The following is a 26,890-nucleotide window of genomic DNA, read 5'->3' on the forward strand; positions in this document are numbered from 1 at the left end:
CTGCAATAATACTGACTGTAGTTAGTGGATTAAGAAAAATAATATTCAAAATAAGGGTCATGTCTCAATGTGGGCATATAAATGAGATAAATACAGAAACAGGCTTGGGCATGAGGCAGCAATGCCTAAATGCCATAAAGCACTAAGGAACCAAATAATCTTGGACAGTGCATAATTTACTGGTTCTGGTCACAGATACACAGTGAATTTTCTGTAGGCTGAGCCCTGCCATGGTGTGGAGCAGAGACACAGCCCAGGGAGCTGTGCTGGCTTGTGTAGCACTTTGTTGGGAAGTGATGATGAGATTTGCCTCAAGGCTTACTGATGCAGACAGTTAGGACACCCCTGGACCTGCAGTCACTGATACAGCTGTGAAGATGTCAGCATTTCCCATTAGCCTAGTTCCCTGTCAGTGCAAAGGCCAGGCACTGGTATGCTGCAGTGTTCTCATTTAGGTTTTCTTATCTCTTCCTTACAGCATGCTGCAGTGTCAAAGCAAACTTGGGTTGTGGTGGGGGTTTTTTGGGTTTGGTGGGTTTTGGTTTTGGGTTTTTTTTTTTTTTGAGAAACTAGAAATCCCACTGCAAAGTCCAGATTTTCAGTGTAAAGTTCCTCCTCCATCTTATTTGCATGGCTGAGTTATAACCTTCTAAATCACAAACAAAAGCCCTGACTGACTCAAGCTAACAGCTGTAATGGATGCTGTTATATTTCTGCTGCTAGTTGGCAGTCAACCTTCACTACCTCCTCAGCATAAAAGGATGCTGTCAACATGAAAAACTGTCTTCTTTGGAGGGGAGGGGGGGAGCCATACCTACTCTTGTTCCAAACCAGCCTTTTACAACAGCAGTAACTCCAAGAGAGTAAGGATGCGAGTGGGATGCTATTTAATGGTCTCTGTCTGGTGTGTTTATTTTGCATGTTTGACAGCACTCTGTGCTGTGCGAGTGTTGCTGGGATGCATTAGCATTTCCTCTCTTAGACTGGCAAGAGAACACCTGCTTGGAGCTGGGGGTGCAGAGGGTCAGTGAAGAGAGGAGATGCTTTTATTCCAGGCCTTGTATTAACAGCAGCAAGAATCCATATATATATATGTATGTGTGGAGAATAGAGATCAAATATATAGGATGTGTTGTGCTTAGAATCATAGAATCACAAAGTGGTTTGGGTTGGAAGGAACCTTAAAGGTTCAGTTCCAATGCCCTGCCATGGGCAGGGACCTCTTCCACTAGACCAGGTTGCTCAATAAAACTTGTTTGTAACATGCTTGGGAGTGAAGGCACTCTCCCTTCCCCCTCTTCCTTCCTCCCCCAGAGATGATTCTTACAGTGCCCTGCTCACCGCTATTTAAAGCCAGAACGATGCAAAACTTCAGTTGTCTGTGATGGGCCAGTTGGAGACTGGTCCAAACATTCCAAACTGTCAGTATCCTCTATATACAATGTTATTATTTCCCTTGAAGGTGCCAAAGCTGTCCCTGGAAGAATCTGCAATGAGCCTGGCAAAAAAAAAGAGAAGGCAGGTTGTCTACTTTGTAATTAAAATGACTGGCACAGTACAGAGAACTGGCTGCCACTACCTCCTCTGCAAGCTTCCCCTAAACTGTGCTCAGCTGCTTCACCCCACAAATGTGTTAGCAGATGACAGACTTTTTACTAACCAGTGAATAATAACCCCTTTTCTGTTTTGCTGCTGAAGTGAATGGGTCTGTGTAGGCTATTGCAGGCACTAGGTTGCTCCCAGCTTCTGAGGACAGCTCAGGCGACTGCTTCCTGACCAGGAACTGCTGAGGAAATAGAAATGGGAGATCAAGCTCGCCATCTCCTGGGGAAAAGGTATTTACGCTTACAGGAAAGTTTAGTGTATTCCTTTCATTCTCACACTTTTCTTTGTGAAAGACCAGGGTTGTAGGAGAGGTCTTAGGAAGCATGCCAGGCCTGCAATGCTAGCTCGGACTCTACTGTGGTTCCTCTTTTCCTATGAAACTTGATAAAACAAAGATAGTGAGTTTATGTCACAGGCTGTTGGTATTTTTGTTATATACTTCATCCACACTTCAGCAGTAGCAACGTCGGTGGCAAGACTCATATCCGTTAATAACCCCAGAAAAGAGGTGTGTAGAGTGTTGAGCAGATGCAGGAATAGTCAAGTTCTTAATGTACCTTAAATGTTAAGGACTGTTAGCAACTGCCACGTATACCCTGTGAGAAGAGGGACATGTTGTAGGTACTGATTAGTTGCGGTATAATACCTTAGTTTTCAGAGATAGTTGTATGTCACTTCAAAAACTGATGCCTACCATGAGACTTCTAAGGATACCTATGGATTGAGCAGGGCTGTGCTACTGCAGTGATATTCCTGGCATTGTTATTGTAAAGTGGTAAGCCAACTGGAGGCTAAATTACATTGCATTAATCAAGTTACACATTGGAGGCAGCAGTAATAGGCAAAGCCCAAATGTCCCAAGCATTATTAACTTCTTACATCAACAATATGAGGGGAAAAAATATTATGAAAACATAACAGGAAGAAGTTCTTCCCTGTGACGGCGGTGAGGCTCTGGCACAGGGTGCCCAGAGAAGCTGTGGCTGCCCCATCCCTGGCAGTGTTCAAGGCCCGGCTGGATGGGGCTCGGAGCAACCTGGTCTAGCAGGTGTCCCTGCAGGGATCCCCGGTAGGGGGCTGGAAATGAATGAGCTTCAAGGTCTCTCCCAACCCAAACCAGTCTGTGATTCTGTGAAAAATACACCAAATATCAGCAGCTAGCTGCCCAATGTCCATATAGATGGGAGGAAAAATATGTAACAGTTAGTGTAATTACTGTGTTGTGGAATGGTTTCCAAGGGGTCAAGTAGTTAGAAAAGGGTCTGGGGAGGCAGGATTCCTCAACCCCCAGTGCTATCACTGGTTAAATTGCAACCTTATGCACCTACTTTACCTCTCTGTATCTTAGTGAGATGAATTTTTTTCAGGGGTATGTGAGAAAGATTGATGAATTAATTAAACTAGTTACTTTTGAAGGGGTTAGTGTGATTCAGAATAACTACAGTTATAAAGCAGCTAAGGAAGTTACACTTTGTTCCTAGCAGCAAGAACTGAGATTAAGCTGGGCTGTTGTGATTTTGGGAGAGCGATGTTGATCGCTTGGGAGATTTGTTACAAAAAATACCCATTTTTTCAGTCCTGATCTGGGCAGGGGGTTCCATATATACTGTTAAATATAAACTCTATTGGAAAATTGGATACCAAAAAAATTGCAACTAACATTTTTTACTTAGGTCAAAACAATCTTAAATAGGATTTCAAACTAGTCATGATATGTGAAGTGAAATAAGAACATCTCCATTATAAACAAAGCAAAAACTTTGTATAGGTAATAGTTTTGGTATATAAATATATATGAATATATAAATTTCACAAACGCAAAACTTAAACCTAGAGTAACTATTATGCATCTACCAAACCATCATGAGTCTTATAGTCTTCTACTGTTTTAAATACGTTTTGCTGTTTATACTGTTTAAAACTAATGTTTAAAGATTATTAATTGAAGGGGAAGCTTGGAATCCTAAAGGCATTTTCTTCCTAAGCTGTTCTTCCTCCCAATCCCATGTATCCAACTTTTATCCTGAACATCGTGAAGTACATATTTCTTTCAGTAAGAGAAAGCAAAATTTCATTCAGAATAATATGAAGTAGGCTTTAAAGTTTTTAATGCTTTTTCAATGCTCTGAAATAGTCAAATCCAACACAATGTCCAAACTGTGAAATTAGAATTCAAATTTAACTTGCACCTTGTGTTTTACAAACAAATGTATTAACTCAGTTACAATGTTTTGCTTAGTGTAACTGAGTTATCACTTGAAAGACAGTGTACATGTAGGAGGTGTTTTTTCTATTCCTCAAATACTAGAATGAAAACAGAGTTTTTGAGCTCCACATCCCAACCAAGGCTTGTGGTTTCCTGGGAGGAGGAGTTCATTCAGGTGATTCACATGCTATACCAGCTCTATTCTTTATTAATGTCCTTGAACTATTCTCCCAAAATGAACAACTGTGGTGACCCTACTCAAGGGAGATGCAAACTAGAGTGAAGAATGGTCCCTATGATGCTGAAAGGCACAGAATATAGAGCTTACTAGGTTCAACCATCAAAAGCAGAGAGGGATTTTACTGCTTTGTAAGTAGGAGGGTGTCATGGTTTCATCTTAGCTGGCAAAAACTGAAAGGTAGAAGTAAGCTGAAGAGAGTATTGGCTCATGAACAAGTAATTCTGAATACAGATAGGCCAGCCTACCAAATAGCAGCAGTACATGGAAGGAGGAGAAAAAGTAAACTGATTTTGAGAGCAATCATTTTATAAAAAGGATCACATACGACTGCCTGCAATAGCAGGCACATTACTCTCTCTCTCTGCAGCTGTCTCTGTAAATAGGACTTTAATGTGACATACTCTTGCTGGTCAGGTAATGACAGTCTTACTCAGCTTGTCTTGTTTTATACACCTCTTTTATTGAGCAGTCTCGGCTCTTCTGGCAATGATGATAACAGCCAACACGGAAATACATATCACTTGAGGCAAAGATTTGATGGCAAGTTCTGACAGCCTCCTAAAGCTTGGGCTAGAAAATACCAGTATATTCCTGCAGAATTACTTGTGCTATACCCCTTGAAGTCATCAAATCTTTGTCGTGACTCTGATCCAGTGGACACTCCCCTTTATTAAGTCTTCACAAGCAACTTATAGCTGCCTGCACCTAGCACCACTCTAACACTGGGAAAGCCTTTTCAGTTTTAAGTCTTTCCTTTTAATTCTGTAGCTGTATAATGGTTTTGTGAGAGAACTCTATGCAACTATCAGTTTTTCATTTCATTAGTCCCTACAACATTCTGGCTGTAGCTTCAGTGTTTATCTTGAGGATTTCCTCTGTGTATTCACTCCCTCAGCTCCTCTAACACTGACTATCTCATTATGCATTATTTACTTCCTCAGTGAGTCTTACCTTCTAAAATAAACAGTACAATATAAACTATTTGGTGATTTATTTTTTTTTTAAGGCTAGGCTGCAAAGGCAACAAAAGTTCCCCAAACTGAAGAACTGTCTTCTAGTCTGGAGCATTATAGAAGCTTATCAGAAAGAAGCATCTGAATTTTGTTAATTTTCTGCACTTTACTCCTCCACACTTTCAATGAAGATGTTTTTAGGTTAGGGTCATCACCTGTGATACTGCAGAGAGCTGGTGCTCATAGAAAAAAAGGTGTCCTGAAACTGTATTATAATGAAGAGAAGACAGTTTAAAAGATTAATCCATTTCAACAGGAAATAAAAGATCTCTCTCCAGCAATAAAAGTAAAGATCCATTAAACAGCCTACAAACTAGCACCATCACAAAGAGGCTGAGGTAACCCAGGACAACATTTCTTCTAGCCTCAAAATGATTCACAAAATCAATTATCAGTTCATTTTTTAATCAAAGGAAGAATTATATAAACAAACAGCAGAACACTTTGAGGAAGTATAGGCACATATTGCCATAGAAGGGTTTCCTCCAGTGTACAATGGCCATCAATTCTTTACTGTCCTAGTCTGTCTTTTGTGCAGTGAAGGCAAAGCCCAGAGCATAATAAACCCAAACATGAATTATCTGAACTCTCTTTTTTCAAACAGAAGGAGGAAATTACTTGCTGCTAAAGATGTTCAGGCTAGTCATTTTGCAAATGTTGCTATGAAGCTGATCGGAAGGAAATGTGTTGTAGTGTAATTGCCCTATTTCAAAGCATTAGCATGTAATAACAACCTGCAGTATGGCTATGCTTCATTGAGGGAGAAACTGCTGTATCCAGCATGCACCCCAGTACATGCACATTCCACAGAGAAGCATCCTTCTTTTCTGCTAGTGCTGGAAAGCACCACATCAAACAGCTTAAGCCTTTTAGATTCTAATTTCAGGGCAGAGAGATAGCACTTGCTTCACTGGCTGCAGCTATTTGCTGTTTCCAGTTATGACCCTTGTGATTAACCCCAAGCTCTGAGACCTCAAATGCTAGTCTAAAATAGAGACCTGCTTTTGTTCAACAGCATCTTAGGAAAACACTTTCTGGCATCAGACCAAAGGAATGTTTAAGAGTTAGCTTTTCAACAGCTATCTTAATCAAGAAACCTCTTTGATTTTGTTTTGTTACAACAGGAAACATGTTATGCTAGGCTGCCACTTGTGAGAGCTACAGGTGAAGAATACTTCCCTTCCTCACTGCTGGAATCCATGTCCTTGAGTATTCATTTGTTTGCAACAGCAGAAAGCTGGTCCCGGATCCTTCCCAGACCTTCTAACATAGTGTCCAGGGTTTCTTTGCTCAGTTCCACAGTCAGTGCAGAAACAACAGGACTACTTCCACATAAGGCAACATCTTCCTGCATCTGAAAACAGGAATGCAGGCATTAGCTGATGAAAAATTTATTCATGTGGTTTTTCAGCACCATTACAAAAATTCAGTGTTTATTAGCTAGATTAAGAAAAAAATGGCTTAAATTTGGCATCCAGCTCCATTCTGAAGGACCACGGCACATTTCCTAAGCTGTGTGCCTTACTAATGAAGCATGCTCCCACTGACTGTGTTTAAGTAAGCATAGACTGCCATGGGTACAGGGAAATCTTTAAAGACTCATAGCAGGAAGCCACAGCCATATCAAAAACATCTTAGCAGGTACTGCATAGGATACTTCACCCATCCCACACACAGAAACTAGGTTTTTTTTTCCCCCTCCTCTTCTGAAACCCACTCATCCCACTTTTTACTGGTTGGGGAGATCCAGAACTCTGTAGAATATAATAAGCAGCAAGTTTACCTATAATCCCTAAACGATAGATATGACCAGTGAAGAAGTTATTAGTAATCAAAAGTCATTTCCCAACTAATGCAGTCAGCTAAATATGGCAATGAGTGGCTTAGAATTAAAGGGAGATGACTTTATAATTTATCTTATTTTTTTCTGTAGAGAGCAATGGTGAGCAGGAACAAATACACTGCCTTCTCGCATCCTCCTGCAAAGAAAACTCTCCCTTGCAAGAAGAGGAGGGCCTTCACCAGAGACATCATTCCCAGGGTCTGCGGTATTTTAAAGATCACCTCTGGTTAACTGCCCACTAGGCAATAGCCAAACACCAGATGCCTGTCTGCACTGCTTTGCACTATCACTGGTAAGTCAGGTGTTGGACTTGGCTGTTTTGATCCTGTACCCTTTACAGCCACTGACATTACCTTTAACTGAAGAAGGCAAGTTGGAACTGCCATTCTGCTAATGCTGTCTGAAGATGTCTTGATGTCCACCCTCCAATCCATGTCGACCAGCCGAGGCAGGGAGACTGAGGGATTAAAAAATGGGTCTGTTAGGCCCAGCAGCACCTAATGACACCAGACCCTGGAACCCCTGCATTACCAGGACGTACATGCTTCTCTACTTCTGGCCCTGGCAAGTGTACAACTTTAGTGCTCCTACCTGGTTTTATATCAGTTTTACTCTGCAATAAGCCAGTCTCTGAAAGCCTCCTCATGACACTGGCAGGACAAACAGGATTTTCCAACTACCACATGCAAAGATGGTACAGTGCAAGACAAATATAGCTGGGAGGAGAGCAGTAGCCATTCATGTATCTATTATTTAAATCTCTGCCTTGGTCCCTATGTAATATAAGTCAGATATTTCATGAATATAATACTAAAATAATCCATTTCCTAGTAGACAGTCTCACTGCAACAAGGTTAAATATTCTTCTAATGAATACAAAGACATGAGTGTCTGTGCAAAGCTCCTGGGTGGTGCTCCAAGAGCCTTTCCTCTGGGTTGTGAAGAGCTAGCTTGTGTGTTATGCTGGTGTTACGCTTGCTCTCATTTCCTCTAATGCATGATAATGCCAAGATACAGGAAAAAGCATTACGTGTGTTGGTAACACGAGAACATTGTTTAATGTAAGCAACTGCTTTATTTACTGTATTAGCATTACACAGGTTTATTCCCTCTACCTATTTACAGGCCATGAAAACTTAGAGGGACAGTGTATTTCCAGGTCTTGCCATACTGTTTAGCTGTTGGGCATTATCTCCTCTGGAGGCAAAGAAAAGGATAAGGAAGATTGATGCAGACCTCAGAGTAGCCTGTTATATACCATTTCTCATTTGTAAGCCTCCAAGTGCTACAGTTGTAAAGAATACCTCTTGGAGAGAAAACGTGTTGCAGCTGCACGAAACACCTAACTGGGATGTAACTCATTGCCTGTGACATTAAGAGTTTGAATTCCTTAATTACATCACAGTTTAGAAAGGTGAGAAAAAGCAGTTATGAATATATGCAGTGTATTTCCTGATGCATGGAAGAGAAAGAATGCACAGAGTTGTCTAGATGTGCAAAGGTATTCCCCAACATATACGTCTCCTTATTATTGAATACGGACAACACTTTATGACTTGAATGGGGAGGTCAGAGTGCTTCACTTTCAGACTCTTGCAAATAATTAATTGCTATACATTGCACTCTGCAAGGCAGGAACAGACTGAGCGTTAAATGGAATTGCATGAAGACTGGTACCAGTTTTGCACACATCTAAATACAAGCTTTTTGGCCTCTGCAAAGTTCTGTGATGATGCAGTCATACAGCTGCATCTAAGGCAAATGGGTGTATCCATGTGCTACATTAAGAAAACACACTGCAATGCACTATTCTAAACAATGACCTCAAGAAACAATAATTGTATCGAGTTATGAATTACTACTTACTCTGACTTGCTTGTGCTTCATTCCTCCAAGCAGAGCTGGGAAAAAGTGAAGAAAAAACAGCATCAGCAGTGCTTGAGGCAGCAGGAGGGAGGAGATGAAAAGAAAAAAGGTAGGGAAAGCATTCAGAGTGGCTTATCCCTAACAGAAAGGTCACCAGGGCTGCAGCAGTAAGCAGGGGAGAGAAACTGCTTATGCCAGAGTGCCAAGGAAAGGCTGTCACTGGTGATGGTAGGCAAACTGGTGACAAGCTATTAGTTCTTTATAACTCACACCATGTACCTTTCTCCCCGGTTTTATCAAAGTGATGGCTACCGGGCAGCGAGATGTACAAACATGCAGAATTGCTATCCTCTGCCACCGCCTCACTTATGCTCTATCACATACAGTGCCTCTACACATAAGCCAAGGTGGTAAGTGGATGGGCATCTAGATACTACCCAAGCAGACTCTGTAGTGCTGAAATCTAGCCCTCGAAGTTTTATCATTTTTCCACCACACAGGTGAGTTGTTGGGATAAAAGGGGTTTGCCTTATGTGAATGAGTCCCATTCCCATTCCAAGTGTTGGAAAAACCTTCTGTGCCCACCACAGCTGTGTTTTGTTTGCCGTTCTACTTGGATGAGGTATTTAATTCCACTCTGCTCTGTGATTCTATGAACAGAAACAAGAGTTTGCATGCTGCCAGCTATCTACATATCAAAAGAGATACTATGGCTTTGACTTTCCAGCCAAGAGCAAATGGCTGAGGTGGGTAGCACTCACATGTTCTCCAAGATTATCTTAGTCAGAAGGTTTTTCAGGTTTTGGTGGAAGTTTTCGGGAAAGAGTGCGAGGATGTCTTCTGCCTTTGTCAAGCCACGGTACACGACGTGTCTGGTGAGGTTGTGCAAAGCAGACACCAGCTGTAGGAAAGAAAGAGGAGGAAGGGCTCTGCTGGGTTGAAAAGCATTACATGCAGCACAGGATGAGCCTTAAGTAGCCAAGAAAGACAGCTTCTGCAGGGAGACTGACACACTCCCCACTCCCCCCCCCAGCGTCTCAGACATTCAAGTGGTGCCTGACAGCCTTAACAGGTACGGAGCTGAGATTCAAGCTGTCCTGCAGCGTGCATGCCTCTTCCCTTTTGCTACCCTGCAGGCCGCTCCGGGCAGTGCCTCCGAGAGAGGACAGCTTTTACCGAGCACGTTTCGTTCCGGCAGCGGCCCGGTCCCTGGGAGTCTCATGGGGCCCGCAACGCCCAGAGTGCCTCTGCCAGCCCCCATGCTGGCGCTGCTGGGGGCCGCTTCTCCCCTCCCTCCCTCCCGCGCGGCGGGGAGCTCCTGTCCTCCCGCTCCTCCCTAAGGGGCCTGGCGCTGTCCCGCCCGGTCCTACCTGCTCAGCTTCCCCGAGGTCGGCGGTGAGGCCGGGGCAGGCGCACTGCGCCAGCGGGCCGAGGCCGGCGGGCGGGCTGGAGAAACACTCCTGGCACAGCTGCCGCACGGCGTCCTTCGACGGTGCCTGGTGGGGAGCAAAGCAGGGGATGCTCGGCCACGGCCCGGGAGAGGCGGCAGCCGCCGCACCGGGCGCCCCGTCCCCCAGCAGCTCGGCAGAGCGCTCACCTTCAGCAGGCTCTGCAGGGCGGCGAACTCCCCGTCCCGCAACGCCGCCATCTTGGTGCTGTCAGCTGAGGCGAGCGCCGATCTCCCCGTGACGCGCCGCCGCCATCTTGGCGCTGTCAGCTGAGGGACGCGGGGACGGAGCCGGGGGCGGTGCTGCCGGGAGGGCTGGGCTCTGTAGTCCTGCCCTCGGGGGGCACCTCGCGGGCCTGCAGGCGGAAACCCCCGCAGGCAGTCAGGGCATGGGAAAGCCTGTGGCTTCCTGGGAGTGCCGTTGGCGACCGGCTGAACATGAGCCAGCCTGTGCCAGGCAGCCAAGGAGCCAGCAGCATCCTGGCCTGTATCACCTATAGTGTGGCTAGCAGGGCCAGGACAGGGATCATCCCCCTGTACTGGGCACTGGTGAAGCTGCACCTCGAATCCTGTGTGCAGTTTTGGACCGCTTGCTACAAGAGGGACGTTGAGGTGCTGAAGCGGGTTTAGAGAAGGGCAGCAAAGCTGGTGAAGGGTCTGGAGCACAAGTCTGATGAGGAATGGCCGAGGGAACTGGGGTGTTTAGCTTGAAGAGAAGGCCCAAGGGGGACCTTATCTCTCTCTACAACTACATGAAAGGAGTATGGAGAGAGGTGGGGGGTTGGTCTCTTCTCCTAAGTAACAGGTGACAGGACAAGAGGAAATGTCTTCAGTCTGCACCAGGGGAGGTTTAGATTGGATTAGGAACAATTTCTTCCCCAAAAGGGTGGTCAGGCATTGGAACAGGCTACCCAGGGAAGTGGTGGAATCACCATCCCTGAAAGTGTTTCAGAAACCTTATAGATAAGGCCCTTGGTGACATGGCTTAATGGTGGTCTTGGCAGTCCTGGAGTATTGGTTGAAGTTGATGATCATGCAGGTCTTTCCAACCTAGTTGATTCTGTGACTTGGACAGGAGATGTAGATTTGTAAGGACTTACTAGCTTCAAAAATACTGCTAAACTTACAGAAACCATAGTAGCCTTCTCAACTAGGAAGACTGAGCTGGCTTGAGATGTGCAAACACTTGAAGTAGAGCCAGCTGCATCAAAAGAAAAGTATTTTGCTGGTTCCAAAGCACAGGAACCTGAGTAATTGATGGAAAAACTTACTACTGCGTTTGTGCTAATGTAGCTGCTCTTAACAGAATCTCAAAAGTACAGAGACACCTCACAAAGACACAAAGGTTTGTTTTTAAATGGTAGCTGTTTCAGCTGCTTCTGGTCTGTAAATAGACACAAGGGTCTCACCCCTGCTGACAGCACTGCAAGCCAGGAGGCATGTGGGCCTGTAACTCAAAACATCCCACATCCAACTGTCCTGAAGAACTTGTGGGGAACACATCTTGTCTGTATTTTCCAGCTGTAACAGCTGGACTGAAGGAAAAAAGCACAACATTGCTGAGGTTTATCTCCAGATAGTAGTGATTATTTTTAAGATTGCTGCTGAAGGCAATACCAGCAAAATACCCCAAGTATGAAATTATACGTTAGTTCCCATTATTTGTGTTACGGGTACAGCCAAGGTTTTCACAGTTCATATACAGAATGGAAAATAAATAAATATAATAGTAATAATAATAATAGTAAATAGTCCATAGCACCTAAACTGTTTATCTACTTTGAGACTTGCTTATAAAAGATTACCAGTTAGAAGCTGGAAATTTTGTTTTTTTCTTTCTGACTAGGTAGGGTAAGGAAAATGCACATGAAACTTGAAAGATGGTGTTGCAGGTCCAGTACCAGAAATCCCTATGGCAGGTGGTCTCCTGCAGTACCCCAGAAGAGCTCATTTGTGATAATGTTTGCTGTGAAAACACTGGGGGGAAATGGGTGGTAATTGTGAAAATAAACAAAGAAAAAAACAAACAAGCAAGCTTCTCTCTTACATTTTTGAAAATTATGATGAAAAGTAAAGTAGCTGTTTTAAATATAGACATACAAGGAAAAAACTTTTATTTACTTTAGAAATGAGATCTGCACTGTTACCAACAGAGCAGGGATTTCTGCTAAGAATATTTATGGTATAAGATAGTACCAATTCTTCCCTTAATAGTGGTGGAATCCTACTACCATGGCATATTTCTAGTCTTTTTCCTGTTGATAGCTCTCCAATGGAGGAATATCTTTTACAATGAAAAGCATTAATTTTGTGGAATTATAAAAAGAATGGAAAGTCATAGCCATAGGGTCAAGAAACAATATCTAAATTAAAACTGATATTATAATGCAGATAAAGAAGGAACTTGTTTTTAGAGAGCTTGAAAAATAAACATGACATTCTTATGTATTTCCATTGCACTGTGATTAAATACACCACAGCATGAAAGACTGGAAATAAATCTGGCCTCCACTATGTGAGAACTGTAATTGCTCAATACAAGCGATTTTAGAGTGTGTTGTCTTTATTTGAAATAGCTACTAGGAAGAATTCTAAAAGCATGCAGGGCAACAAGAATAATCTAATTTTAAAATTTCTCTGCATTGTGAGGGAAAATATTTAATCTCAAAGCAGATTTTTTTTTCTATTTTCAAAAGAAAAAGAAATAATGATTTGACCTAGTCTTGCTTATGGATCAGAATTAGAGGGAGGGTAGAGAGAGGGGATGTTAGTGGGGGGCCCTACCGTGGCAGGGAATATAGAACTGAGTGACCTTAAAGGTCCCTTCCAACACAAGCCATTCTATTATTCTATAATTTAAAACAAATAAACAAACACCACCTGCCCTTCCCCCCAGAAAAACTCACAAAACAACAGGAGTCTTTTCTTGTACATTTTTCCTTTATTTCATACATTCATGTCACAAGGTGAGAAGCTGATACAATGTCAGAAGCATCCTAATGCTCATAAGGAAAAGCGGATTCTAGTAGTAAAGTTGCTTATCCATTTGAAAATTAGAAGACACAGGACTTAGCTCCTAAATTAATGCAGTAGAGATGTGACATCAAGTATATGTTGGTCGAATTGGATGTAGACTATGTGGTAACCAAGAAGAGAGCTGTATGCCCCAGCCAGCCTGCAGGTAAGCCCTGCAGGCTTTCAGGGCACAGCACATAGTCACCTATCTGCCTGGCAGCACTTAGTGACTCCACAGGAGAATCAGCAAGAGGAAAGCAGCCTGCTTATGCAGCACCCACTCATGCAGACTTATGCCTTAGCTTCCGAACATAGAATCATAGAATCACAGAATGGTTAGGATTGGAAGAGACCTTAAAGCTGATCTAGTTCCAGCCTTCTGCCACAGGCAGGGACACCTTCCACTAGACCAGGTTGCGCCAAGCCTCATCCAGCCTGGCTTTGAACACTGTCAGGGATGGGGCAGTCACAGCTTCTTTGGGAAACCTCTGCCAGTGTCTGGCCACCCTCACAAGAAAGAATTTTGTATGAGAATAGGTAAAAAAACAGTCACCATTAGTTTAAATTACCGCTTGGTAAGCAAAAGAATTCTTTACTCCGTTATCAATGAAGTGCTGGTGTCATTCAGGCCCCTTTTGTTGCAGTTGCTGCCTTTTGTTGGTTTGAAATGATAAGTATTAAAGGCTTATTTCTGTTTTACTAGCTAGGATTGTCTTTTCATTCTGTGTTAATATTGGAGAACAATATCATAGAATTGTTTAGGTTGGAAGAAGCCTTAAAGATTATGTAGTTCCAACTGACTAGTTCAAAGAAGTCCAGGTTTAAGTGCTAAGAAATAGTACTGAAATCATAAAGCTTTGATTTATTTGGAGAATGCCTTGACCACACATGTAATTGCAATCAAAAATCAGTTTATTTATCTGATTGTTTTGGGTGGCTTAAAACTCAGAAAAGATGAGGTATACCACACACACTCAGAGAAGCCTCTAAATGCTTCAAAACAGAAGAGCAGGATAGTAAAAACCAAGAGACTTGAATATAAATTAAATCCTTTTTTTCTTCCGCTAAAGCTCTACCTCATCACAAATCACCACGCTTAACTTACCAGGTCACCAAAAGGGTAAATGTCAAGAGAAATGTTTTTCAGTTTCCTTCCCTGTATTATTAACACCACCATGGACTGTTAAAATTATAGGGGTCTTTAAAACATAATTGTTTTTTTCATTATTTATCTGCTGTTACCACTGGTCACTTCCTTGAGTGCAAGTAGTAAATCCCCAGAGTGTTTCATATCTGTGTAAAGGTATATTAGAAGCTTTGCCTCTGGCCTTTTAGAAATTGTACCAATGCAGCTGTGTTTGTTTGTGCATCTCTAATTTCAGGACTTCAGCCAGCCTCTCAAAGAAGCTTCCTGTTGTTAGCCTGTATTTTACTGTCATCTGCAGAGTTTTGTGGAATATCTGATATTAGCGACTGGGCTGTGTGAGGCAACAAATACTGTGGACTATTCATCTGCTCTGTCATGGAAATTTCTATCTCAAATTATTCAGAGGTAAGAGGTGTCAGTGAGTGTCTTGAATGTGTCGAAGCCACCCAGTTGTGTTTACAGCCTCTGTGCCTACGTGTGTTTGCACACACAAGAGGTTATAAGGGCTCTGATGAGGACTCTTATGACTGTGTCAGTACTAATCAAGTGGGCCTGAGATGGCCATCACCCTCACAGACATATAGTCATTTTCTAAAGGGGGAATAACACAGTTTCTTTCTTGATATCTATCTTGATATCTATCACAGACTAAGAGAGCATTGTTTGCTGTAAGAGCTGCTTAATTTAATGCTTCCATTTCTTCTCCTCAGGACTGTTTTCAATCCATTTTCCACCCAGCCTGTAATTGTGCTTGGGATTGCTCCGACCCAGGTGCAGGACCTTACACTTGGCCTTGTTGAACTTCATGAGGTTTGCACAGTCCCACGTATTCAGTCTGTCCAGGTCCCTCTGGATCCCATCCCTTCCCTCCAGCATGTTGACTGTACCACACAACTTAGTGTTGTTGGCAAACTTGCTGAGGGTGCTCCCAATCCCAGTGTTAGATGTCAAATAATACTGGTCCCAGTACCAACCCATGAGTATTACCACTCATCACTCATCTCCACCCAGACATCAGGCTGTTGACCACAACTCTCTGAGTACAACCATCCATCCGACTCCTTATCCACCGAGTGGTCCATCCATCAAATCCATGCCTCTCCAATGTAGAGAGAAGTGACAGTGTCAGATGCTTTGCACAAGTCCAGATATATGATGCCAGTCACTCTTCCCTTACCCACCAGTGCTATGGACCCATCATAAAAGGCCACCAAATTTGTCAGGCATGATTTGCTCTTAGTGAAACCATGTTGGCTGTCACCAGTCACCTTTCTGTTTTCTATGTGCCTTAACATAGTTTCCAGGAGGACCTGCTCCATGATCTTCCCAGGCAAGTGTCTTAGCAACTTCATCTGACAGTTCTCTCAGGACCCATGGATGCATCTCATCAGGTCCTATGGACTTGTGCACCTTCAGGTTCCTTGGCTGATCTCTAACCTGATCTTCTCCAACAGTGGATGGTTCTTCATTCTCCCAGTCCCTGTCTTTGCCTTCTGTGTCTTGGGTGGTGTGGCTGGAGCACTTGCCAGTGAAGACTGAGGCAAAAAAGTCACTGAGTACCTCAGCCTTCTCCATGTCCTATGTGACCAGGTCTCCTCTTTTGCTTACTGGGGAGGTACAGTTTCTGGCATCTTACTTTGCTGTCGTATGTATCTGAAGAAACCCTTCTTGTTACTATGTCCCTAGCCAAGGCCCTGCACTCCTAGGCCATATCCCTATAACCTCCCCAGGATGTGTATCCCTCCCTCCACTGCCTATGTTTTTCAGTTTTGTGTTTGATATGGTAGCCACAGTTTCTTCTTCCTGAATCTGTGAGGGTCAGAAGAACCATGCCTTCACAAAGAAAGCCCAAAGCCAGATTTGGCCAAAACTTAAATATTTAATTTCACTTTAGCCTCTGACAGCCTTTGATGTGTCATGTTGCTGTTCTACGGCAGTCAACATAAATTTCCTCTTGATTAAGAAATGGAACGGACTGGGAGCAACTAGTTACACCAAGGTGAAAGCAAAAATATTTTCATAGCTGTGGGAACCCTGGGTCTGTAATGGCAAGGAACATGGAGTAATAACCATGGGAGAAGTGCTGTTTGGAGCTGAAAACAAAACAAAAACATTTCCATGTGTCTTTTTACATTTTATGGCTATGTTGATTTATGGTCTTTTCCTCTCAGTAAACTGCAGAACAAATCTTGCAAAAACCGTGCTCTTAGGACATGCTGTATTTAATCCTGCACCCTAGATACATAGTTTGATGTTTTCTCTGAATACTTTGCCATGCTGAGAAGAGCACCTAAGCATTGGTAGGCTTGTTTTGTTTCCTACTGACTGGTACATCCGGCAAACAATCTGATTTCATTCTTTGTAGCCACAATGATACCATTGTACAATGTCACAGATTCAGTGTCATCTGATGCATGGTTCCTCGCAGTACCAGAGGCTGAATTGAAGGGCTACTGAGGAGTGTCATAGCCTTAAAAAAATTATGTGGCCAAACCTAGAATTTGTTTCATTTTGCTTTGTTTTGTTTTGTTTTGATAGCTGTTGTTTAAACTAGGCTCCCCAGTATTTCTTGATGAAAAATATCTTCTTCTGACATGGTTAAAAAATTACCTTAGTTGAAGGGTAAAGCCAGTGACCACAGGTCTGTCATCAGCCTTAGGAAGTCACTCATTGTCTTGCAGCACCTGATGTTGCCCTGTCAGTGGAGTACTTGGTTGCTTTTCCACAGGCTGTGTATCCTCACTGCAACAGATTATATTGTCAGAAGAGTCACTACCTGGGGCTTGTCAATCTACAGTGATGTAACATACAACTTCATTATGCAGTGACACAAATACCATTGAGCCAAAGCGCTACTTTCAAGGAAAATTGCTTCCACCAGTAAAAATAATGTTTAAATCAACACAAACACTGATTTTGGTAGTAAGGCAGCTTCATGTCAGCAACAAATCTGAATCAGCATGTCTTGAAATGAAACTATGAATTCTCATATCACCCCCACTATGGAGACAGGCTGAGAGAGCTGGGCTTGTTCAGCCTGGAGAAAAGAAGGCTCCAAGGAGAACTTAGAGCAGCTTCCAGTGCCTAAAGAGGATGATGAGAAAGCTGGAGAGGGGTTTTTGACAAGGGTCTGTATTGACAGGACAAGGGGGAATGGCTTTAAACTGACAGAGGAGGGATTTAGGTCAGATCTTAGGAAGAAGTTTTTCCCTCCTGTGAGAGTGGTGAGGCTCTGGCACAGGCTGCTCAGAGAAGCTGTGGTTGCCCCATTCCTGGCAGTGCTCAAGGCCAGGTTGGATGGGACTTGGAGCAACCTGGTCTAGTGGAAGGTGGCAGGGGGTTGAAACTGGTCCGTTCCAACCCAAACCATTCTGTGATTTTCTGATAAGTAAATGTTAAACAGTGTTTGGAGAAAGTTTCAGTGTTTCAGCTCAGTACTGAAAAATATACTGCACTTTCAACAGATTACGCTAGATTTTTTTTTTCTTAAGCAGAAGCAAACAGGAAGCATAACTCTTTCAGTATCACCACTGAGTCAGATTTGGTTCAACTAGGAAAGAAAATCTGTAGTAAAAAAAACCATTAAAATCCCCTTTCCTTCCTGGAACAGGAAATGTAAAAAATGTAAAAATAGGAATGGGCTACTTCCAGATCCTGCTAAAAGAGGTAAAAGTGTTTCATCTCCTTGTAAAAAAAAAAAAAAAAAAAAAAGAAAGAAAAAAGGCGAGTGTAATAACCAGTTTCAGATATGAATATGCAGCATCTTAAAAAGGCACTTTCTGAAGGGACATTGAAAACACTAAAGCACACAGAGATTCTAACTACCTTGATTTTCGAGACTGCTATTGCAACCTCCAAACCAGTGTCAAGAAATTCAGTCTGTGAACTCCGAACCACTATTGATCCATAAGATGTAAGAGTACAGACACTGCAATACTTGCTGACTTCTGACTATTGGAAGCCGGTGAGCAGTATCAATACTCCAGTTAGCATCTTCTGTTACAGTGGCTGTGATTATAAATGTAATTTAATTTTTCTAAAATCACTGCATTTTATTAACTAAATGTCAGGTGCTTTATCCTCTGGATATCCACTCCTTGCTGCAGGGGTCCAGGACAGCACAGATTTACCTTCTTTGTGTTGCTCTGGCAGTGAAGCAGCAGGATGTGTTGCAGCTAACCCTGTGCATATCTTATGCTTGGCTTCTGGATATAAGGTCCCACCATTTCAAGGTTTCCACTATTTTTTTGTTTTCACATTTTTGCCCATTAACCTGCTTGTGCGTTTGATGTGGCCATTATCCTGAACAGCCGTGGTCACCTCTGGGTACTTGGTGACCTAAGGCCAGTATGTCCTGCAGCCACAACACTACCTAGCAAACTCTGAAACTCTGAAAGACTTTAAATAAGTTTGCAGCAGAAGGTGCTGGCACACTGGGGATGCAGGCTGGGTGATGCCATCTCCATGTGAACCCAGTGTGCCAGCAGCCCTTCACCATGTAGCTCACGTGGTAGCATGGGAACCCCTCTGAGCAGATGTATCAGCCTAAAGCGGACTGTCTCATAGCAAAGTGGTCTAGCCAGGACTTCCAGTAAGTGCTGGGGAAGTCCAGAGCTGATGGCAATGATGCTGCTCTGCTGCTGACCTGTGTCTTGCAGCCATCTGTGGTCTGTAACTGAAGGTCAAAGGAGGTGATCTTGCCCCTCCCCAAAGGAGGTGAACCCTGCTCTCATGAGACCTCACTTTGTGAACTGTGTACAGTTCTGGTGTCCTCAACATAAGAAGGACATGGAGCTGTTGGGTCAAATCCAGAAAAGGGCCACAAGGGTGATCAGGGGCTGGAGCACCTCCTGTATGAAGATAGGCTGAGAAAGTTGGGGCTGTTCAGCCTGGAGAAGAGAAGGCTGCGTGGAGACCTCATAGCAGCCTTCCAGTATCTGAAGGGGGCCTACAAGGATGCTGGGGAGGGACTATTCATTAGGGACTGTAGTGGTAGGACAAGGGGTAATGCGTTCAGATGTAAACAGGGGAAGTTTAGATTGGATAAAAGGAAGAAGTTCTTTACTGTGAAGGTGGTGAGGCATTGGAACAGGTTGCCCAAGGAAGCTGTGTATGCTCCATCCCTGGCGGTGTTCAAGGCCAGGTTGGACAGAGCCTTGGGTGACATGGTTTAGTGTGAGATGTCCCTGACCATGGCTGGGTGGTTGGAACTAGATGATCTTAAGGTTTTTTCCAACCCTAGCTCTTCTATGGTTCTATGATTTATTGAGCTTCTAATTCACAAATGCTAGTATTAAATAAAATGGTCTGGAGAGTCACCACTTACAAAAGGTTGAGAATTTATTTTGTTTTGGCTGAGGTTTAGGCTTGGATGTTGATCCTTAGTTAGACACAATATGACAACTCTCTTTTGGTCAACTTGAAGCCACAGATTGAAAAATGGATGCCTTAATTTTCCACATGTTGAAAAGAACCTTCATGTTCAGAAGACTCAGTAATCCAAATGATTTGAGGTAAGCCTCAAAGACTGTTCAGTTAAAGCTCCAGGCATCGTGAAGTGGAAGCCTTAGGGTCAAAATCTCCTTCTGCTGGAGGCATGAGAATCACTGTGTTTGGACAACCATTCACATTTCTCAAGGAGGCAGGAGAGGAGTTCTGAATTTTTCAGGTCTGATGCATGACCAGCAACTTGACTAAAGAAGTGATCATATTGAGGGGGACTCGAACAGGTGTACCTCTCAAAATGCTGAGGCCAATCCTCTTCCCATCTAGAGCAGGAACGTTTCTTGCAGAATACTTTCTTGGTTGCATCCAACAACCTCCACTCACCTTCTTCTGCAAATACAATCTACATGATTAACTGGAACTGAATCAACACCCACAGATTAGGGCACAGGATACAGAAGGATTTTATTACGAGTTGGGTTTCCTGGAGGGAAGTCCAGCTAAAGAGGAGGATTGCATTCTCCCCAGTCTATTGTTCAGTCAGACTTGGACTGTGGCCTTTTCTGTTTATTTATTCAGACAGCCCATCTCCTTGCATACCAATCTGTATGTGTACAGTAAACACTGGAAGCTCATTCTAGTGGTAATAATGCATTGCAGCAAAAAGAATCCGCATCTTGCCAAGTCAGCTGCTTATCTTGGTTCTTTCTGCCCTGTTTTCTGCTTCCAGGCCTGTGCAAAAAAGGTAGGTGCAGGCAGTCTGCATCCTGTGTATATAGACTGTCATTTCTCTAAGCACTGCTGCATCCTGCAACTTCCATCAGATGAAAAAAATACCTTTATGTCAGCAAAATGCCTTTTTCAAAGGTAATGGAGGTGACAGAAGATATCATTGTTTAAACTTACATTTTTGTAACAGAGGAAGTTGGTTGGTTGTTGGTTTGATTTGATTGGGGTTTTTTTGTTGGTCAGCTTTATGACCATTGTGTGTAGAGAAGGGGGACAATATGGAATCAGGTAATGGCTAATTAGAATTGACTTCACAGTTTAGTCTCTGGCTATGTATTTGGCATCAACATAGTTTAACTTGTATTTACCCAAATATTTCTCTTTGCCTTCTCCCAGGAATATGTGACATCCTTGTGCCATGGAGTTTTCCCCATCAAGACATCTGCCCTTCATAGACTTTGGAAAATACAGATGTGAAAATAAATTCATCCACATCTGTAATTGTAGAAAATAAGTGATTGAAGTGAAGAGCACCTCTTGCCAACCCTAACTTAGTTAATACAGGTAAAAATAGTGGTGATGGTGTCTGAGAAAAGTTACCTTTTCATATGTTTTTCTTGTTCCTGTGGTCCATACAAGGCATCTGCTGTTGGAGGCAGAAAAAGGGGTCAAGCCCTCCATATGTTACATTGCCTGGTAACCAAGTACAAGCTGGCTGGGGTCACTGCTAGCCTGCTTGAGCTGAGATTTATGCACTCAGACAGGTTTCCTATTTCCAGCTGGCTGTAACAATTGTACAATTTGACTAAGCAAGCAACTCACAGTGATAGAACTACTAATTTGAAAAAAGGTTGATCATTTATGGTGAAAATTATCATTATGAAGATGCCCTGAGGGCTGGAGCCCCTCTCCTATAGAGAAAGGTTGAAAGATACAGGCTTGCTCAGCCTGGAGAAGAGAAGGCTCCAAGGAGAACTTGGAGCAGCTTCCAGTGCCTAAAGGGAAAGACAAGAAACTTGGAGAGGGTGTTTTGACAAGGGCCTGTAGTGATAGGAAAAGGTGGAATGGCTTTAAGATGACAAAGAGCATTTAGATTAGATATTAGGAAGAAGTTCTTCCTCATCTACCACTCCATCTCTGCTCTCACCCTGTGAGGGTGCTGAGGTGCTGGCACAGGATGCCCAGAGGAGCTGTGGCTGCCCCATCCCTGGCAGTGTTCAAGGCCAGGTTGGATGGGGCTTGGAGCAAACTGGTCTAGTGGAAGGTGTTCCTGCCCATGGCAGGGGGTTGGAACTGGATGAGCTTTAAAGTCCCTTCCAATCCAAACCAGTCTGATTCTGTGATTCTATAAAAACCTATCCGTGAGACAACATGTAGCTGCACTTGCTTTTGCCTCTCACTTCCAGCATCCCCTGTCTACACCTGAAGATCACTTGTCCCTCACTGAGCAACCCTATGCACTAGGCGCACCCTGATACAGTCTCTTCATGAGGCATGTTTCCCAGCTGCAGGTGAACACAGTCTCTTTGCATACATGTGCCTCATTTGGTAGACTTCCTGGCCCACAATCCAATGCAGTGCTAGCCCATGTGTTGCTTTACTGAGGTATCATTAAAGCAGTTTTTTTCCACAGTTGAGGACTGTGCCTTTCCTTAGCCATGACCCAGCAGATGAACTTCTTGTTGCAGAGGGAGGATGTAAGAGGATGCCTGCCCAGGGCAGGGCATGGTGCGCCTGGATCCGGTGAGTAATAACCCAGGGTAAATTACAGTTTACTTGGAATGTTTTTGCCATTATGATTTCAAATGTTTGATCAGGGTGTGAAAATGGTGGGGAAAGGGAGGAGTGAAACAGGGAAGGAAGGAAAAGAGGCAGGCTGGGCCTTCAAGAAATTTGCAGAGGGGCTTTTGACAGGGGATGTAGTGACATGACAAGGGAAAATGGCTTTAAACTGACAGAGGGGAGACTGAGATGAGATCTTAGGAAGAAGTTCTTCCCCTCTGTGAGGGTGGTGAGGCCCTGGCACAGGTTGCCCAGAGAAGCTGTGGCTGCCCCATCCCTGGCAGTGTTCAAGGCCAGGTTGGACTGGGCTTTGGGCAGCCTGGGCTAGTGGAAGGTGTCCTTGTCTGTGACACGGGATTGGAACTGGATGAGCTTTCAGGTCCCTTCCAACTCAAGCTATTCAGTGATTCTATGATGTGTCTTTTTGCTTGCAAAGCCTGTGTTGGCCCTGTGTCTGTTCTAGTGAGCTGTCACTACACACACACACAGAGTCTCAGGTCTCCTTTACGAATGACTGAAATTCCAGTCTTGTGTCACAGAAGAGTACGTTCCACATGAACAGTCCCTATGGAGAGGTTTTGAAAATAGATCAAAAACCTGAAAGACTGAGAAAAATAGTGAGAACTAGAGATACATGAGCCAATTTTCCCAGCACGGTTGGGATATGACTCTCTTCCACACAAATGCAGAGCCCTAGACACAGATTCCACAGCTGGTGTTCAAATACCACATTAGCTCTCTGGAGGAGAGCATGTCTGTACACACAGCCACTTTGCCCCCATACAATATTGCTCATAAGCAAAATCAACACATTTTTATGGGATTCTTTACTTAGCATGCATTTATACTGGCAATCACAAGCTGAATTCCACTAGTGCATAGACCCAACCAGCTTGCTGTGACTCCTCCTATGCAAAAGGTTGATACAGTTTTCACTATCATTTAAGAAGCACTTTTAGCATCTTATATCCTTCCTCATGCTTTATGGTGCCTTTGTAGTACAAAGGCTGTATCTGATAACAATAGATAATTTGGGATCAGAGGCATCTGATAACATGGAGGAATATTCTATGAAGCTGTCTTTCACTCTACGATCCACATAACTACCACAAGCTGTGCTTATTCCAGGTATTTGCATCTTACTCTGTATATTCAAATGCAGTCCACCTTTCAAATGCCCACATTTGTCCACCAAGCCTTCTCAGCCTCTCTAGTTTGATCTGACAGTATAACATTACTGTATACATCACTTCTGTGCCACTGACATTCTTATGCCAGATAAGCGCATCTATTCAAGGTGTTTAACTGGTCAAGAAAGAGGGGTATAGTTAAGGAGTTATAACTCACTAATTGTGCCTGTCCCTTTCTCTGTGTAGATAAAGTCTGTGTAGATAAAGCCTGTTATCCACCACCCTTCTTCCCCACAGCACAACCTCATTCTTAGACAGAGAAAATAAGATTTCTTAGCCACTAAAGGCATCTTCCAGTTTGGCTCAACTTTAGGAATGATGCATCTGGAAGAAATGACCTGTCATTTACAGTGGAAGTCAAGAACAGATGACTAAAGGAAGCACCTAGCTGTAAACCTGTAAATTCAGACTATGGCACTCAGATGCCTTCTGTTGTTCCTCCCTTCCTCAAGGAAGGCAGGGTCACCTCTGAGAGGTGAGGCCAAGTTGGCATCAACTGTGTCAAATAGTTTGGCACAGCATGTGCCACTTGACAACAAATGAGAAGCCTGCTCTGAAGGGAAAAAGCATGTATGGTCATCATCCCACCAACTCTGGGATGGCTGGGAGGGTTCAGGTCTTTCCCACATTCTTTCTGCATGTAAATGTAGACAGAGCCACTGTGATTGCTTCTGGGGTGACACATGATTTTTTCTTGGCCCCTGACTAAACTGCTTCTTGTGTCAGTCAGCTCAGGAAGTGAACACGTCCTTCTGCTGCACCCGCACAGATTCATTGGCTTCATCTGGGTCTGAGAGATACAACAAAGTGAGGATACTGATTGCACTTCACTCTGAAGAAATGACCAAAGAAGAAAGAGAAGTAACAAAGAAGAAGAGAAATAACCCAAAGAAAAAACCCTCCCTTACCAAGCTGAATGAGGATACAATGATGAAGCAATTAATGAGGTAGAAGAAACCATGCAAGGACCATCAGAGAAAACAAAAAGTGCAAAACACAGCTGTGTGTTTCAAAAATGACTGTGTCAGAGAAGATGGGAACTGCTCTGAGGGTTGACTGAACTGTGATATTTGGAAAATGTGACATACCACTCTGATGCCTAAGGTTGAAAACTATATTGGAGAGGGCTTATGTCGGATGAACAGAATTCCAAGTAATTAATTTAAATGTTCAGTTTACTGACCTTGGGGATGAAAGGCAAGATGGAGTGGGCAGAGATGATGGAGAGTCAAAGTCAGGAGTGTGAAGGAAAGAACAGCCTGGTTTTCTTTCCTATGTGCTTTTGACATTTATGTTACTGTTTCTAGCAGAGGTCAACAGAAGGAAGACTGGTTGTCACTACCTTTGCCTAACTGTGGTTTGTCGTGTGACTATAAAGTATCACACACAGGCATGCATTAGTTTATTTCTTCATTTAGATCTTGTCCCCCCATGGGCTACAGTTTGTCTTCTCCTCAGAGTTTGCCACTGACATGACAGTGGTCTACAGAGGAGGAAGCTTTAGAAACACAGAAATTAGAGATGGCATGTTTCTCTGGAAAAGATCAACTGTGCTTGGTAGGCCAAGGGATAAATGCTGGCACTGGGCTTATTTGAAATACGACGAGAAGAAGTCTCCTGGAGCAACTGCTCCACCAGGCAGTACATTTTACAGCCAAGCCATTGTAACATTCAGCTTTTTGCCTCCTTTCAGCCTAGTTTCTCCTTCCTCATAATAATAATGCACTCAGCTCTCCAAACCTAAAGTTTTTCTCCCACAGTGCCTACTTTTTGTAGCTGTGTCCTACATGACATACATAATAGTAATGCACTCAGCTCTCCAAACCTAAAGTTTTTCTCCCACAGTGCCTACTTTTTGTAGCTGTGTCCTACATGTCATATGTAGCTGTATTTACCTCTTCCAACTCACATGACAGCATCTCTAAATCAGTCCTCATCAATTCTACTCAAAACAAAAAACCAAACAACCTTTATGTTTGCTGATGTATTTTTGATGCAAATAGCAGAATACTCAGGACTGAATGCAGTGTTCCAGGGGGTTTGCACTACAATACCACTAAGAGGCCTTTGTTACAGTTTCTGTTCCTGAACTCTACTATCCCATTGTTTTCTTGTTTCTGTTTTTCCCCCCAGTTCTGTCATCTCAAATTACAGGCATGTCTAATTTTCTCTCTTCTGCTATTGTTGATCCCTTTCAGCATTACAGCTTCTGAGAATTCTTCTTTCTGAAAAATAGTTGGGATTTGAGTTATTTTTCAGCAAATGTAGTATAGCTGCATTTTTCCCTGTGGAATTACATTTGGTTTCCTGAATATAATTTGTGTCAGTGCTTTGACTTATAAAATTAATAGAATAATGTCCTTTCAATCCTGCTGCTTGGAGGTGCTCCCTCCCTGCCCTTCTCCTCCCAAAGCCTGAAACCATAACAATTAATATTAAAATATAAGTAAAATAATGTTTTTAAATTCTCTTCACAGGACTTTTTAAGGCTTCATAGTATCACTGACAATAGAATTTTCTCACTGCAGCCACAGGAGAAAGATGAACCGTATTGTTAAATAGTTTGCACAATACTACTGAGGACCGACACACTTGTCCTCGCTGTCTTAGCTGGGAGCTGAGGTTACTGCTCCCAACTTGTCCCCAGCCGTCTTCCCCACACTCCTTGTCAGAATCTGCAAGGTAACTTCAAATGTAGCTACTAGTTAATCTTTTGCTGTCCAAATCATTCACATCAGCTGAAGTAAATTATTTCTTGCTTGGTCGTGTGCCCTCTCTCATTGGTCAGCTGGAGCAAATAAATGTTTTCCCAGCAGATGGAAAGGGAAAGAGAACTTTGGTGGAGAGGATAAGAATAAACTGAAGGATGTTGACCTCAACATGGTTCAGCTGCAAGCCTCAGCAATTTGGAAATTAGTGCCAGAATGAGGAATGTTCTTCAGAAATTATCGTAGAATCACAGGCTGGTTTGAGTTGGAAGGGAGTTTAAAGCTCATCTACTTCTGAATCACAGAATGGTTTGGGTTGGAAGGGATCTTAAAACTCATCCAGTTCCAACCCCCTGCCACAGGCAGGGACGCCTTCCACTAGACCAGATTGCTCCAAGCCCTGTCCAACTTGGCATTGAACACTACCAGGGATAGGGCAGCCACAGCTTCTCTGGGCAACCTGTGCCAGTGCCTTAGCACCCTCACAGTAAAGAATTTCTTCCTAAGGTCTAATCTCAATCTCCCCTCTATCAGTTTAAAGCCATTCCCCCTTGTCCTGTCACTACATGCTCTTCTCTAACTCCCCACTCCAGATTTCTTGTAGGCACTGGAATCTGTTCTAAGGTCTCCCCAGAATCTTTTCTTCCCCAGGC

The 26,890-nt window shown here is 43.3% G+C and overlaps 1 protein-coding gene and 1 long non-coding RNA gene across 2 annotated transcripts; one reads left to right on the plus strand and one right to left on the minus strand.

Moving 5' to 3' along the window:
• Window positions 1-4,487: 4,487 nt before the first annotated feature.
• COMMD9 (COMM domain containing 9) lies at window positions 4,488-10,500 on the minus strand. The gene is made up of 6 exons (XM_005150615.4): window positions 10,372-10,500; window positions 10,145-10,270; window positions 9,536-9,675; window positions 8,775-8,809; window positions 7,262-7,365; window positions 4,488-6,419 (listed from the first exon to the last, which is right to left on the minus strand). The coding sequence occupies exons 1-6, from the start codon at window positions 10,420-10,422 to the stop codon at window positions 6,279-6,281; spliced, it is 597 nt and encodes a 198-aa protein (XP_005150672.1). The 5' UTR covers window positions 10,423-10,500; the 3' UTR covers window positions 4,488-6,278.
• Window positions 10,501-14,641: 4,141 nt separating this feature from the next.
• Window positions 14,642-25,280, plus strand: LOC115946773 (uncharacterized). Its single transcript, XR_004080803.2, has 4 exons — window positions 14,642-14,788; window positions 20,954-21,121; window positions 22,191-22,300; window positions 24,260-25,280. It is a non-coding gene; the product is annotated as an uncharacterized lncRNA (long non-coding RNA).
• The last annotated feature ends 1,610 nt before the right edge of the window (window positions 25,281-26,890 follow it).

The sequence above is a fragment of the Melopsittacus undulatus genome, chromosome 8, assembly GCF_012275295.1.
Source record: "Melopsittacus undulatus isolate bMelUnd1 chromosome 8, bMelUnd1.mat.Z, whole genome shotgun sequence".
Classification (NCBI taxonomy): Eukaryota; Metazoa; Chordata; class Aves; order Psittaciformes; family Psittaculidae; genus Melopsittacus; species Melopsittacus undulatus.

Excerpts from the sequence above, each read along its gene's own strand:
- COMMD9 (XM_005150615.4), bottom strand. The coding sequence starts at position 10,422 with ATGGCGGCGTTGCGGGACGGGGAGTTCGCCGCCCTGCAGAGCCTGCTG. Across the intron at positions 10,271-10,371 it reads CCCTGCAGAGCCTGCTGAAG|GCACCGTCGAAGGACGCCGT; the intron begins GTGAGCGCTCTG and ends GCTCCCCACCAG. Across the intron at positions 8,810-9,535 it reads AAGATAATCTTGGAGAACAT|CTCTGCTTGGAGGAATGAAG; the intron begins GTGAGTGCTACC and ends ACTTTTTCCCAG.